Here is a 16,068-nt window from a genome sequence, read left to right on the forward strand (position 1 = left end):
CTGGGTGTGTCTGTGAGGGTGCTGCCAAGAGAGACGAACATTTGAGTCAGTGGGCCGGGAAAGGCAGACCCACTTCATCTGCGTGGGCACAATCTAACCAGCTGCCAGTGCGGCTAGAATACAAGCAGGCAGAAAATGTGACAAGAGAGACTGGCCTTGCTTCCCATTCTACATCTTTCTCCCATACTGGACGCTTCCTGCTCTCAAACATCGGACTCTCAGTTCTTCAGTTTCGGAACTCGGACTGGCTCTCCTTGCTCCTCAGCCTGCAGACGGCCTACTGTGGGACCCTGTGACAGTGTGAGCTAATACTTAATCAACTCCCCTTTATATATATATATATATTCCATTAGTTCTGTCCCTCTAGGGAACCCTAATACAGCAGTAAAAAGTTTATTACAATTTTTTCTTTCTTTTTACACTCCTCTCAGCTCATACCTATGTTTTTTACTTTCATCAAAATAAAATATCCTTGAGAGGTAGTTACATGCTTTCTCGAAATTTTAGAAGTACAGTATCTGTTTTTAGATCAGCGTATTATAAGAACTCTATTATCATTAATCAATAGTGGTAATCTTATTTTTAGATAAAAGTATCTGAACTCAATACCCTCAAACTCTGAAACATAAAAGCACACTCCATCTATATCATGTTTAATGCTTAGAATTAAGATGTTATAAAGCTCCTGAAATAGAAAAACCAAGTATCCTAAACACTCCACAGGTTTGCCAGGTATGATAGTGTACAGGCTGAACCATGGTTCTGCTATATTAAGATTCTCACTTTTATATACTTCGACAGCTCAAAAACCCACATGCATCTTCCAACCAATGGAATCACAGTTTACCTGGCAGCACATTTTTTTTTAGTGGTACATAAAATAAAAAAAACTGAAAACTGATTTCTTATTTTCAATAAAACACTGTAGTTCAACCAGCACTTAAATAGCTGGTATGGTCTTTATTTTTATTTTTTAATTGGCATTTTGGACAACTCCCTTAAAATACTAAAAAAATGTCACTTTTCTATACAAACAAATGAAGTAGAACTCTAAGATGCCACGAAGCAGGTGTAACTAACATTTATAGACATGCTCTAAAGCATCACGATATTTTTTAACTTACTAAAATGATTTCTACTATTTACTACAGAATTAAATAAAATAAATGAGTAACTATAAAAGGAACTGCTTGTTTGAGGAAAATTTTTTTTCTGGTTTTGAGACAAGGTCTTGCTCTCCTGGCCAGGCTGGGGTGCAGGAGTGCAATCACAGCTCACCGTAACCTCAAACTCCTGGGCTCAAGCAATTCTCCCACCCCGGCCTCCTGAAGTGCTGGGATTACAGGTGTGAGCCACATTGCCTGGCACGTATTTTGAAATTTTAAAACCTATTCTACGAGAAAAAAGGAAGGGATTAGAGAAATATTATTTAGTTGCTAAATGGAAATCTTAAGTCTGCTTTTCAAACCTGTCTGGCCAGCACTTTAACAAGTTTCAGCCATTGGCTCACTGCTCATGCATGGCTTATTGAGCAAATACTGGCTGGTAAAAATTTATAAACTAGTATGTTTTAAAATTTCTCTGCAAGACTGGCTTTAAAGCAATCTTTTAAAATGAGAACAACTGTTGAAGTTTATCTTAAGACATCTTAGTTTTCACATTTCCAAGTAGAAAATGCAAACAAATAAAATATTATACTTCAGTCACGCACACCAAATATCATAGCAAAAACCTGTATTTTTTCTTAGTGTTTTCACTAAAAGATCATGCAAACTAGGAAAGCCTAGTATCTTTTTAAACCAACAGTCATGTTGGCACCATACTAAATTGTGCATAATGTATCTTTGAGACTAAGAGGCTAAAAAAAAAAAAAAAAAATAGTAATAATACAGGCCAGGTGCGGTGGCTCACGACTGTAATCCCAGCACTTTGGGAGGCAGAGGCGGGTGGATCACCAGAGGTCAGGAGTTCGAGACCAGTCTGGCCAACATGGTGAAACCCCATCTCTACTAAAAATACAAAAATTAGCCGGATGTGGTGGCGTGCGCCTGTAATCCCAGATACCCAGGAGGCTGAGGCAGGAGTATCGCTGGAACCCAGGAGGTAGAGGCTGCAGTGAGCTGGTATCACGCCACTGCACTCCACCCTGGGTGACAAAGCAAGACTCCATCGCAAAAAAAAAAAAAAAAAAAAAAAAAATAGTAATAATACAATCGAGTGATATTTTTAAGAGGAGAGAAAGTAAACTGAAAAATTGGAAGCCTGTAACATTTGTATTTTCCATATTAAAATACATTCTCCAGATTCACCAAACTTGGGAGTCAAATTTCCAAGACATTTTCTTGTTTCAATGGTATCCTTTATAGCACATAATAGTGTACAAGTGATTCTACTTCCAGCTGGCTACATCCAAGCACCACCATCTTTACTGGAAACAAAGAATATATGTTTATTAAGTATTTAGCAAGCAACATCATTCATTTTGCAACTTGAAGTAGGTAGTTCGACCTCAAATGCAGATATGAAAACAATTTTACCTTCAGAAGTATTAAAAAAAAAAAAAAAGCTGAATTCTGCATCTAAAATAATTAGGAAAGACACTGTCTCCTTAGTCATGAGTTATTACTGCAGCACCTTTGTAAGGCGCCCGAGGAAGTTGCTTTCTCACTAGGCACTGTTTCCCAGTGATGAAAATGACAGCTTGGCTTAGGTATACCCTTTTGAGGGTCCATCAATACAGCACTCGAGAAGTGGTGCCAGGCTTGGAGAAACAGGCAAATGAATGCAGGACGGCGTGCTTCCTGAACCTGGTTCTTCCACAGACAGTCAAGGTCAGAGTGGGACTTACTTTCTCTGTGGGCATATGATAGAGAAACTATGAAAGTATAAAACAAAATGCTGAAAGTATAAAACCTTGCTGGCCAGGGTATCATGCCAGCAAGAATGATGGACAGAGTAGAGAGAGGAGAAAAGAAAGAGGCCTTTTAACAGCAAAACCACAATACAGACGAGAAGCTCAGAGTTTCGGGATCATACCAGGTACAAGCTTCTTTACGTTAGTTTAGATTTTCAGCAACAGCTGGGAAGAATTGAGGTGTGTTAGAAATTCACTATCCTGGGTAAATGGATAAAGCACTAAATCATGTTTAGGGACTAGTTCTTTGCAGCAAATTTAAATTTGACATCCTTATTAATAATGAATGATTTAGCTACATTAAAAATAAACTGTAAGATTTTTGCAAGTATTTCAATGTATAGAACAGAATGAAATGTAAACTACTCTGGTAAAATATATATCCTACTATAATTACATATAGAAATAAAAATTATTCTTATTAGCCCCCTTAAAATGAAAACTAAAAATAAGTCTTACAAAAAGTATAGAGCAGTATTTGAATTTAAATTATTTTTTATCCTGATTAAAACAAATGCTACCTGTTACTTTTGTGACAAAAAATATTTGAGAGGTCAATACGAAATGTTCAACTATGTTTTCAGGATAAAATGAGTAACGGGGAAATCATAGTATACTGCCTGGGAAACAGCATATGCTCAAGAAAGTTTTTTTTTTTGTAAATCTGGAACCAAGGATTTTATTACCAATGATAATATGATGTTTGCACAACATTAAGAGTCAAATCAAATCATAGTTTTATCTATTATGGTTCTAAACTAATTACAAAATATTACAAAAAATAACAACGCTTTTCTGTAAGATATGTGTATTGGCTGGGCACGGTGGTTCACGCCTATAATCTTGCACTTTCAGAGGCCAAGGTGAGTGAATTGCTTGAGTCCAGGAGTTCAAGACAAGCCTATGCAACGTGGCAAAACTCCACCTCTACAAAAAATACCAAAATTAGCCAGGCATGGTGATGTGTACCTGTAGTCCCAGCTACTCAAGAGGCTGAGGCAGGAGGATCGTTTGAGCCCTGGAGGCAGAGGCTGTAGTGAGCCAAGACCACACCAGCCTGGCCTCAAAAAAAAAAAAACATCTGTATTAGACACTGTGTATCACACAGTAGCAGCGTTTGTTTTCTTATGACCAAATTAATGGTCAAATTGTTTTTTACTGAAAGCAAGTTTCTACCTTATCAAAAGTAAGAAGTTAACACAAAGTATTAAGTAAAAATGATAACGTAAGGATGCAGAATATTCTTTAGTTTTTTAAAAAATACACATAAATATGTGTATACATAAATGTATACAGAACTTTTGAAACCTATACATATTCAGTTATTAATTTAAAAAATCTAACAGACTTTTACTTAAAAATCGTTTGAGAAACTTTTGAACCCCTTTCTTTGAAGTAGGCAGAAGTCCTGCATTGAAAAACAAAGGACTTATCTAAGAACAAAAGGATTTCTTCAGAAATTTTCCAAGTTGTTGCAGCTTGTCAATCCCTCCCCCCACAGTACCACAAAGTAGTGTACACAAAAGGATGGGGGAAAAGGTGATTTTCCTTAACACTGGCCACTGACACACCTTGAAGCCATACTTGGTTTAACCAAAGCCTATGGTGATCAACTGGCCTTTGCAGAATAATTTAACTACTCAACAGCTGGAAAGAGAAACAAGATTTAGTGAAAAAAGCACCATGCTGATGAACAACAATATTGCCCATATTAAGCTCTATTTTCTGAGTCAAAGTTTGGGTCATGTAAAAGTAAAACTGGCCCCAGAGAAGAGAACCGTTTCTCACAGATTGCCATTTAAACCTCAAATGACCATGTTTCACAGCAGGCTCAATACATTCCAGCATGTAACTGCATTTTAATTTCCTAAAACCACAGGATATAAGTCTGATTTCAAATAGTGTCTGGACTGTGACATTCAATACTGATAAAACTGTGTGTGATATTCTCTTGAAAGTTCCACAGATTCAGCATATGAAAAAAAGATCTTCGATTTCTTCGAAGCACTTATTCTCAAAGAAATTTACTCTTGAGTTTTGTAAATGAATTCTAAACAATGAAGATTAAGAGCTAAAGCTACTGCCATAAGAAATGCAACCTACTAGTTATAGGAAAAGAACACACAATATATTCATCGCTCACAAGGATATAGTATGTTCGTGACAAAAATGGTCATTATGAGACTTTAAATATTTTTTGCCATGTTCATTAGTATGTATTCTGGAAAATAATTTTTAAATATATTAACATGAATGTTTATTTGAATGTCTATTCAATGGATAGAAATTATTCAGTCATCTTTTCAACTTTATAAAAGGAGAATTTGTGTTTAGTCTCCAAGTATTATGTAAGAAGAAATGCAACCTTTAAAACTGATCAATAAGGAAAAAAAGAAGGCGAAGCTATCATAAGTTGGGGAGTAAGAAATTTAGGATCATAATATTATTGGAATGCAACTTAAACAGAAAAAGTTTTTATGTGAACATGAAATCTTTTAGTAAGATATTCAGCAGTTTTCATCATAGGGACTGGACTAACCTGACCTTAAGAAAGCTAGAGGAGAAATTTTTTTTGAGGGAAGAGAGGAGAGTAGATAAGTGTATGCTTTCTCTTATAATCCTATTGCCTTTGGCTTTCAGCCTGACTCCAAAACTGATTGACAAATTTAATATTTGTTTTTAAGCAACATATCTGATCAATGAGGTGTAACTTTACTCAGAAGGAAATGATCAGACGTTGACTAATAATTTCAGGTGTGGGAACTATAAAGCTCTGGTTATTCTAAGAAACCTAAACATCCAGAAAAACTGGGGCTAATGCCAGGGTACCTGGCATATGAGTCATCTGTGTCCCTATGGTCACTCGTCATCAGATTCTAAGGTATCATCATGTGTAAGGAGGAGTCACTCTTGATTTCATAACAGCTTTTCAAGGAGATAACAAAATATATTACATGAGCCTTTTTTTTTACACGAAAAACCTGATTTGTGAAACAAATGCACATCTTAGAACTGAAGAAGTTACTGCATCCCTTTCCCTGCCCCCTTATCTTTCATTTGGTTTTGCCCCATCTACTCCTCTCTCCTCCTCCAGGCTTTCCATTGATCTTTCCTTCTTTTTTCCCAAACTTAGACAACGGGTGGTAGCTAGAAAAATGTTTATACTCTTATGAAATAAGGATCAGGCATCTCCTCTGTGGTGGGGTTCTATGAGGCCTCAAAGTTCAATTAAGCACAATTGAGAATATCAATGAACTTTAAGGGGAAGACAAGCCTGTCAACTTAATGCAACCCATCCCAAGAGCATCAGCACCCGTGCCTGTCTTACAAAGCCATGGCTGAAAGCCGGGAGGACTACGAGGGCTGTGTGGAGGAGTGCTGCTTTGAACTGTGAGTGGTACTTAGACTATAGGGAGGTAAACAAAACTGCACGATTTTGCAGAGAGAGAGATCACAGTAAATAAAAGTAAATGCAGACAAAAGCCTGTGGCAGATATGGGATGCAGCATTCTAATTTGGCAAGTGACCACCAAAAAACAGTAATGGGGGCTGTTCTTAGCATGTTTATCTCATTTTAATCCTCATTACAGCTCAATAAGGTAGATCCTATTATTATCTCCATTTTAAAAGTGAGAAATCTGAGACCAGGGAGATTATTAAATTGCCTAAGGGCATACAGTTTACCAGCTGATCATGAAGCCGGGATTTGAATCCAGGAAGCCTAACTCCAGGGCTATACTTTTTTTTTTTTTTTTGAGACAGAGTCTTAGACTGTTGCCCAAGCTGAAGTGTAATGGCGCAATCTTGGCCCACTGCAACCTCCACCTCCCGGGTTCAAGCGATTCTCCTGCCTCAATCTCCTGACTAGCTGAGATAACAGGCACCGACCATCAAGCCTGGCCAATTTTTGTATTTTTAGTAGATAAGGGGTTTCACCATGTTGGCCAGGCTGGTCTCGAACTCCTGACCTCAGGTGATCTGCCTGCCTCGGCCTCCCACAGTGCTGGGATTATAGGCGTGAGCCACTGCACCCAGCCAGGAATATACTTTCAATGTCTGTATATACTCTTAGTACACAGAACACCGAAAATGGAACAATGGGGAACAAAATACGGCTGGGACTATACTGGAGGGGTACACCAGAGATAAGAAGAAGGTCAAAAAAGTATTGTCACAAAATCCATTACAGTCTGTTTGCCTCCATGAAACCATTCTACAACTTTATTCTGTCCAGTTGGTCAATATATCTATCTCCTCTACACTGACTAAATAATCCAACTAGAAGTCAATTTTTAGGCACTGTGATAGTTGGAAAAGATATGGATATTGATATCAGCCCCTCAAAGCATATAAAAACTAACCTAATGGGAGAAGCCAGGTCAGTAAGTGGCACGAGCACATAAGGTTTCTTAATTTTGTGCCAAACTGTGAGTGTGAGTTTGTGTGCATGTGCAAAGTCTTCCTCTATCTTATACACACACACACACACACACACACACACACACACACACTCATGCACAGCATGCTCTATAATATATACAAAGCTACCTGGATCTTGTTAACAGCCACAGCCACAGTCACACACACATGGATCATAAAAACAAAGCCAATGATTTCCAGCTGAGCTCAGCTCCAAACGTACCTGCTTCTGGGTCCTGATTGAAACGGCAGTACTTGGAGTGTTCAAGTGAGGGCAGGCATTGCTCAATGGGGACCCAAACATATGTCTCGGGGCACAGCAAATCAGAAGGTCTATACTGACCCTGAAGAAAGGTGAAGGAAAAAGGCACAGGCATTATTAACACAGCAACGCCAGAGATAAAGGGACTAGGGATCTAGGAAAGGTTTAAAGCAAAAACTTAAAAGTCAATCAGAAACTGTTTTACTGTAAATACTAAGCAACCCTGTAGCTGATAGCTTTCCCATCTCAGGAAAGCACGTCTGACTCAAGGCTCTCTGAAAGTTAACCACCACACTTAGGATGCCTGTGTTGATTTGGAAAATTTGAGGTTTTACTCCCTTTTAGGAGAAATATTTAATGTGATTCTTGCTGAGCTGACTGAGAATAATCAGTTTCAAAATTAAGTTGTCTTTTAAATACTAGTTAATTAACAAAGAAATTTCTTTTCATGTATTAGAGTACTATATAAAGTGAACTTATTTTTCAACATGGAATTTCAGTATCCTTAATGACAAATTTTTTAATTTTTGATTTGTAGACTCAGTTGACAATATTCATTCTGTTCTAATGTAGAAAGTACTGTCTTATCACTATACTTCTACTATAAGCAATCTAAATTGATAATATATAATATAGAGAAGCTTAAGAAACAGAAGTTTCAGGCAAACATCTGATAATCCACTAAACTTTCTTCAAAAATCCCATTTAAAAATTTTATATATATATCTTTTTTTTTTTTTTTTTTTTTTTGAGACAGAGTCTTGCTCTGTTACCCAGGCTGAAGTGCAGTGGTGCAATCTTGGCTCATGCAACCTCTGCCTCCTAGTTTCACGGGATTCTCCTGTCTCAGCCTCCCGAGTAGCTGGTATTACAGGTGTATGCCACCACGCCAGGCTAATTTTTGTATTTTTGGTAGAGAGGGGGGTTTCACCATGTTGGCCAGGCTGGTCTCGAACTCCTGACCTCAGGTGATCTGCCCACCTCAGTCTCCCAAAGTGCTGGGATTACAGGCATGAGCCACTGTGCCTGGCCGATTTATATTTTTATAATCCAATTATACACCTCAAATCTAACACAAAGACTATACAATACATGCTGAAGAAAAAAAATCATTCACTTAATGGGGATAATGAAGATGATATAAATTATGTGAAAGCATTTTGTGAAAATTTTCATAACTATCAAGGTTTTGTATTCTTTGGGCTTATTTAAAATTCCAAGTGTCTCTCCTCTAAATTTTAAAATTCATCATAGAGGTTAAAATCTAGTATAGTGTTTTTCAATTTTTTTTTTACTACAACCCATAGTACAAAATACATTCTATATCACAGCCTAGTAAACATATTTGCAAACATAAAACCAGAAACAAACCTTTTAGTATACAATGCTTACCCATGTTATGTTCTAGTCTACTTTATTTCATTTTTCTAAAAATGCTGCTCATGAACCACCAAAACTGCTTTTACAAGCAACAAATGGGTCACACCACAGAGTTTGAAAAACACCAGTGCAAAACTCATTACAAAGAATACAGCTTAAGAGTTCGGCAGTGATGCTTTACGACAGAAAGGCTCTATACCAGGTGCTGTGTGAGTCACCATACGAAACATAGATATAAAATGAACACCACGCCCTAGCAGCCCACAAAGCATTCAGAAGTCTGGAAGTCAACGAGGGAGGCTATACATCGACAAAATGTGAGGGAACATTCCTTCCTGTTTGAGTGGATGGGAGAGGGTTCAAGGAGGATATGGGGTTTTGCTGAGGACTTAAAAGACTGACTGAATTAAGCCTAGGGTAGGATGAAAAGAATGAGAACAATCTAGATAAAGGGAACAGCACAAACAAAGACACACAGTTGGGCCGAGCAGAAAACTCTAAGGAACAGGAAATGGCACCACAGGGATGGAACAGTGGGTTGGAATCAGATTCTGGGAGACATTCTGGGCAACAGTCACATGTTTGGAATTTTCTTCTAGATGAAATGGGAGGCTTGCTGGATAAGAGGGAGAGTTTTGTTCTATTCCAACAGGAGCAGATAACAGGGTGAAGACCAGAAGTCAGGTCTCTGACTCAGTTTTCCCGGAGTGCTCACTGCACTGTTGCTGCCTCACTGCCCTACAGCAGTAGAAGGCCTTCTACAGGCGGCAGCTCCAGGTGGTCTACAGACACATCTAACATTAATATTCAAACACAGAATTAGGAGTGAATTGAGGATTTACTTAGGAAGTGTACTAAAGCCAGATACTTCACTGCTATCTATCTTATCAAAAACAATGGCATTATCTCCATTAAATCAGAAGCTGTTTTACTAGGGGAAAGGACATGAATCTGAAAACTAGACAGCATTCTAAAGCTGTGGTTCTAAATCCATTTTTTCCTTCCTGGTTACAGATCACTTTGCAAATCTGATGGGAAAAAAGGCTAAATATAAAAGCTAAAGATATAAAACTTCTGGGGGGGGGGGAAAGGACTAAATTTTCTTGACCTTGGAGTATAAAAAGTTTTCTTTTGAAAACAAAATGCACCAACCATAGAGGAAGAAAACTGATGAACTATACTTCCTCAAAATTATCTTCAAAAAAACTACTAGGAAAATAGGAAAGCCAAAAACTGGGAGAAATTTTCAACAAAACATATATTAAAAAACAGACTTGTATCCGGGATATATAAACAATTGTAACAACTCAATAATAAGAATATAATCCATTTTTTAAAAAAAAGGCAAGTCACTTAAGCACTTCACCAAAGACATATGAATGCCTAATAAGCATGTGAAGAGATGTTCAACATCGTCAGTTACCAGAAATGCAAATTAAAACCGTAACAAATTATCACTGTGTGTCCACTAGAATGGCTAAATTTTAAAAAGATGGAAGAAACAAGTTTTGGTAAGGATTTGTACTAACTAGAACTTACATATTGTTGGTTTAAAATGGTGAAGCACTCGGTAAAATATAAATATTCTTGTACATATAACATTTGTGAATATGCCTAAGATAAATTCCTTCAACTGGGAATGTTGGGTAAAAGGGCTGTAACTTTTATAGTGTCAAATGACTTTCCACAGAAGCTGTGCCATTTTATATTCTCATCACCAACGTTATGCTCCCAAGTTGATTTCCCTCACATCCTTATCAAGATAGTATACTATCAAAACTTTCAATCTTTGCTGTTCTGAAAAAAGACATTTCATGTGGTTTTAATTAGCATTATGTATCTTCGTATAGAGGAATTTGCATTTTTCTTTTTCATAAAGTTGGCCCATTTTATTGTTAAATTGCTGGCCTTTTCTTATTAAACAATTCTTTATATATTAAGAACTCTTTATATATTAAGCCGTTGGTTTGTAAAATATGTCATAAATATTTTCCAATTTTATGTATCTTCTGACTTTGTATGCCATACTCTTATGCCATATGAAAATCTGATGTGTGGTCAAATCGATCATTTTTAAAAATGGCCTCTGGGTTTACACAATAATTAAGAAGGCCACCCTCACTTTCAAGATTATGAAAACATATCTTCATATTTTTTCTAGTACTTTCATGGTTTTACAATATTACATTTACATTTATGCTCCATCTGGAATGTATTGTGGTATAAGGTATACAAAAAGAATCCAACTTAATTTCTTTCAAATGTTTATGCAATGGCCTCAGCATCATTATTAAAACAATCTTCATTTCCCCTGCTAATTTGGTAACTTACTGAATTCCCATATATAGGGAAATCTCTTTATGGACTTTCTATTTATTCTGTTATACTGACCTGTCTGTCTTATCATGTACCAGTGCCACATAGTTTTAACTATTAAAGCTTTATATTATATTTTAATATCTTACAGATTTAATTCCCCCTCATCACTCTTCATTTGTAGAATTTTCTGGCTTATTTTACTTAATTGTTTGAGGATTCTGAATTTGGTACAAAAATATTACTAACATGAGTAAGGAAACACTAATAAAAATGGAATGGCATATCTTGATCATTGTGACAACAAAACATAAAAGAAGAGAATACCCAGGCTGGGCAACACAGTGAGACCCCGATCTCTATAAAAAAATTTTTTTAAATTAGCTAGACATGGTGGTGCATACCTATAGTCCCAGCTAATTGGGAGGCTGAGGTGGGAATATCACTTGAGCCCAGGAGGGTAGAGGCAATAGTCAGTAGTGATTGTGTCACTGCACTCCAGATCAGGTGACAAAGACTCTGTCTCCAAAAAAAAAAGGAGAAGAGAATACCAAGAATGTCTGGCAAAAAAAAAGAACATATGTATCATCTCAAAAAACAACGTAAGATCTTAAACATACTAATGGCCCCATCTTCTAATATAAGGTGGAACTGAATGCTCGTTCACTGGCAAAAAAGCACAGGACAAATATTGAGGGTGGAGATGGGGGTGATCAGACATCAACTTTTGAGTCCTTAAGGAGAAAATAGAGCCTGTTTTCCTTAATAACATAAACCTTGCAGATATGCAGATTCATCAACAGCCACCTGAACCCAGTGCCTAGATTTAACAACGATGCTGACCATCAAGAACATTTAGTCGGCTGGGCACCGTAGCTCATGTCTGAAATCCCAGTACTGTGGGAGGCTGAGGCAGGCAGATCACTTGAGGCCAGGAATTTGAGACCAGCCTGGCTAACATGGTGAAACCCCATCTCTACTAAAAATATAAAAGTTAGCCGGGCGTGGTGATACGTGTCTATAATCCCAGCTACTCTGGATGCTGAGGCACAACAATCGCTTGAGCCCGGGAAGCAGAGGTTACAGTGAGCCAAGATCGCACCACTGCACTCCAGCCTGGGAAATGGAGTGAGTCTCTGTCTCAAAAACATAAAAATAAATTAAAAAAAAAAAAAGGATATTTAGTCAATGAACATTATATAAATCCTCACTACGTAACAGGCACTAAAGGCTGGAACAAAAAGATGAACAAATGCATGCCTCTAGATAATTCACAACCTACTGGGAATGACAAAGCTGGATTAAGATGAAGTATGCATAAAACATAATAAATATGACAGTATACAACTATCCCAAGTTTCTAAATTTTCACAGTGCTCTAAGAAGGTAATACCTGCTTATACAATGATATTTCCTTTTTTAACTCTTTATATACTCAGTTTATCTCACTCAAAGACCATAAATGTATACATTTTAACTTCTGCTCATCATTTGAAATCACATTTTTAGACTAGGTTAAAACATTATTTTTCTTGTAAGTACAGGCTTATTTCAGTGTTTCAGATATTCTCACAAGTCATCAAAGTACGGAGATTTCTGAAATAAACCACTTTGAAATGTTACGCTTTCTAAACTAAGCCGGTCAAGAGTTAAATGACCAAAGTGCTTAAAGCTCAATTTAAAGTCACCATCACACAAATGAAAACACAGGGGGTTGAAAGCTACCCTGCCTCTTCAGCTAGTATAAGAAAATGAGAAATGTCTGTATGAAGAATGTAATTACTTAAGGATTTGGACATAGTTTCCCATGGTCAGAAGAAAAAATATTTAATCAACCTCTAAGTACATTCATTCAGATTAGAACAAAGAGGTAAAAGCAGATTAATTCTTTCCTAGGGTGCTGACTTTTTGTAAATAAGAAGAAATGAGTTACTATAGATTTTTTAAGTACTCAAAATTTTGAAAATGTAATTGGTCTGACAGGGCTTATCTCACAATTTTTTGGAGAGTTCTTTCAATCCACAATTTTAGAAGATGACCGCTAGACACCCTTTGCAAGTCCTTAGAAATTCAGCCGTCCAACAAGAACAAAAGGAAGTCTTACCAAGCAAGGATACCTATTTCAAGAGGGAAGGCTACCACAGAGGATAACATAGTTCAAGATAAGATGCCTGAAAAAGTTAAAAAAAAAAAGTTTAAAAATACTAAAAATAGAGAAGGGATGCTTACTTTTTATTATTAATTAAATATTTTTCAGTGAGGGATCATCACTCAATTCAAAGCCCTCAAAGGGAAAGTAAGTTCAACAAATCTTATGATTCCTGACTTCACCAAACTGTTTTAACTTCTGCAACTATTTACAAACTGTTTTAGAACTGGAAAACAAAACTTAAAAACAAAATAAAACAAACTACCTATGTGCGTCTATATTTTGAGTTACCATAGAAGAGTTAATGTTTTACACAAAGTAGAGCTGTAATATTCAATGGTTTTTTTCTTTAATGAAAACCACTTAGACTATTTGTAAGACTCAAATTATACTATACCTCCCCCCACCAAATAAAATTAAATATGGCCTCATAATATTTCAATTAATACAGAATGAAAATCTAGGAAATGCCAAAGTTAAATCTAAAACATTGAAAGGAGAAAGAAAAACACCCTAGCTAAATGCACTTCCTGCTCCATTTCTATTAAAAGCGACTGTGTCTTCTGGAAGAGGAGATTATATACTTCTTGTTTTTGGTTAATGGAATGAACAAAGGCATTTTTCTCATTTGCACGCTTTAGCCTATAATTTGAAGAGCATTATCATATTGATCCAATTTCTTACCCTATAAAAGAATCACAAAATAAATTATATGGAAAATATCTTAGTTTAGCAAAATATAATATAATTCAACCTAAAAATTACAATCATTTTGATAGCCAGAGGTTAAAAGTTATCTCACTATCCATATCTTATATGGATTAACAGTGAACACAAGTATAAAAGGATATATGTATGTGGAAACGTCGGATTTCACAGTTAGTAATCATTTCGGCAGAGATACTTTAAAGTAGATGAATTTCTTTTTACTTCTAATTAAAACACAGCAAACAACACTAAGAGACTTTCCCTCAGTTAAGCTGTAACTAGTTAGAAATCTGAATTTTCAAAGGCAAAAGTTAGAAACTGATACAGAGGAGGAGCAAAAAATGTTTCCAGCAAGCCCTAGTGATCCATTTTTTTGCAATGTTTTCATTGACGTAATTCATTCTATACCATCAAATTCACCCTTTTAAATTGTACAATTCAGCATTTTTTTTTCTTTTTTTGTGTGTGTTTCAATAAAACTTTATTTACAAAAGCAATCATTGGACTAGATTTGGCCTGTGGGGCATAGTTTGCCACTCCCAGATCTGCCAATCCCAGAGCACTGATGTTGTTGATCTTCTGAATCAAGTGTAGAACAACTTTCAGATTTCTCGTTATATGAGAGCCAGAAAACTCCATCTTTTAAAGCTCTTTTTAAGCTCTTGCTATTCACAAGGTTTGTCTTAGACCAGCAGAATCAGCATCACCTGGGAGCTTGTTAGAAATGCAGAATCTCAGGCCCCCACCCCAACCTCCTAAATCAGAATGTGCATTTTCTTTTTTTTTTTTTTTTAATTATACTGTAAGTTCTAGGGTACATGTGCATAACGTGCAGGTTTGTTACATATGTATACTTGTGCCATGTTGCTGTGCTGCACCCATCAACTCGTCATTTACATCAGGTATAACTCCCAATGCAATCCCTCCCCCCTCCCCCTCCCCGTGATAGGCCCCGGTGTGTGATGTTCCCCTTCCCGAGTCCAAGTGATCTCATTGTTCAGTTCGCACCTATGAGTGAGAACATGCGGTGTTTGGTTTTCTGTTCTTGCGATAGTTTACTGAGAATGATGGTTTCCAGCTGCATCCATGTCCCTACAAAGGACACGAACTCGTCCTTTTTTATGGCTGCATAGTATTGCATGGTGTATATGTGCCACATTTTCTTAATCCAGTCTGTCACTGATGGACATTTGGGTTGATTCCAAGTCTTTGCTATTGTGAATAGTGCCGCAATAAACATACGTGTGCATGTGTCTTTATAGCAGCATGATTTATAATCCTTTGGGTATATACCCAGTAATGGGATGGCTGGGTCATATGGGTACTTCTAGTTCTAGATCCTTGAGGAATCGCCATACTGTTTTCCATAATGGTTGAACTAGTTTACAATCCCACCAACAGTGTCAAAGTGTTCCTATTTCTCCACATCCTCTCCAGCACCTGTTGTTTCCTGACTTTTTAATGACTGCCATTCTAACTGGTGTGAGATGGTATCTCATTGTGGTTTTGATTTGCATTTCTCTGATGACCAGTGATGATGAGCATTTTTTCCTGTGTCTGTTGGCTGTATGAATGTCTTCTTTTGAGAAATGTCTGTTCATATCCTTTGCCCACCTTTTGATGGGGTTGTTTGTTTTTTTCTTGTAAATGTGTTTGAGTTCTTTGTAGGTTCTGGATATTAGCCCTTTGTCAGATGAGTAGATTGCAAAAATTTTCTCCCATTCTGTAGGTTGCCTGTTCACTCTGATGGTAGTTTCTTTTGCTGTGCAGAAGCTCTTTAGTTTAATGAGATCCCATTTGTCAATTTTGGCTTTTGTTGCCGTTGCTTTTGCTGTTTTAGACATGAAGTCCTTGACCATGCCTATGTCCTGAATGGTATTACCTAGGTTTTCTTCTAGGGTTTTTATGGTATTAGGTCTA

The 16,068-nt window shown here is 36.8% G+C and overlaps 1 protein-coding gene across 5 annotated transcripts in view; it reads right to left on the reverse strand.

Annotated features, from left to right (window-relative positions):
• The window catches only part of ATE1 (arginyltransferase 1), a 183,678-nt gene that overhangs the window by 39,134 nt on the left and 128,476 nt on the right, over nt 1-16,068 (reverse strand). For all 5 annotated transcript variants that reach the window (XM_025396388.1, XM_025396385.1, XM_025396387.1 and 2 more), the window contains one exon: nt 7,557-7,677. In XM_025396388.1, coding sequence (XP_025252173.1) covers nt 7,557-7,677 — 121 coding nt within the window. The remainder of the gene's footprint in view (nt 1-7,556; nt 7,678-16,068) is intronic.

This window comes from Theropithecus gelada, chromosome 9 (assembly GCF_003255815.1).
Source record: "Theropithecus gelada isolate Dixy chromosome 9, Tgel_1.0, whole genome shotgun sequence".
NCBI classification, from domain to species: Eukaryota; Metazoa; Chordata; class Mammalia; order Primates; family Cercopithecidae; genus Theropithecus; species Theropithecus gelada.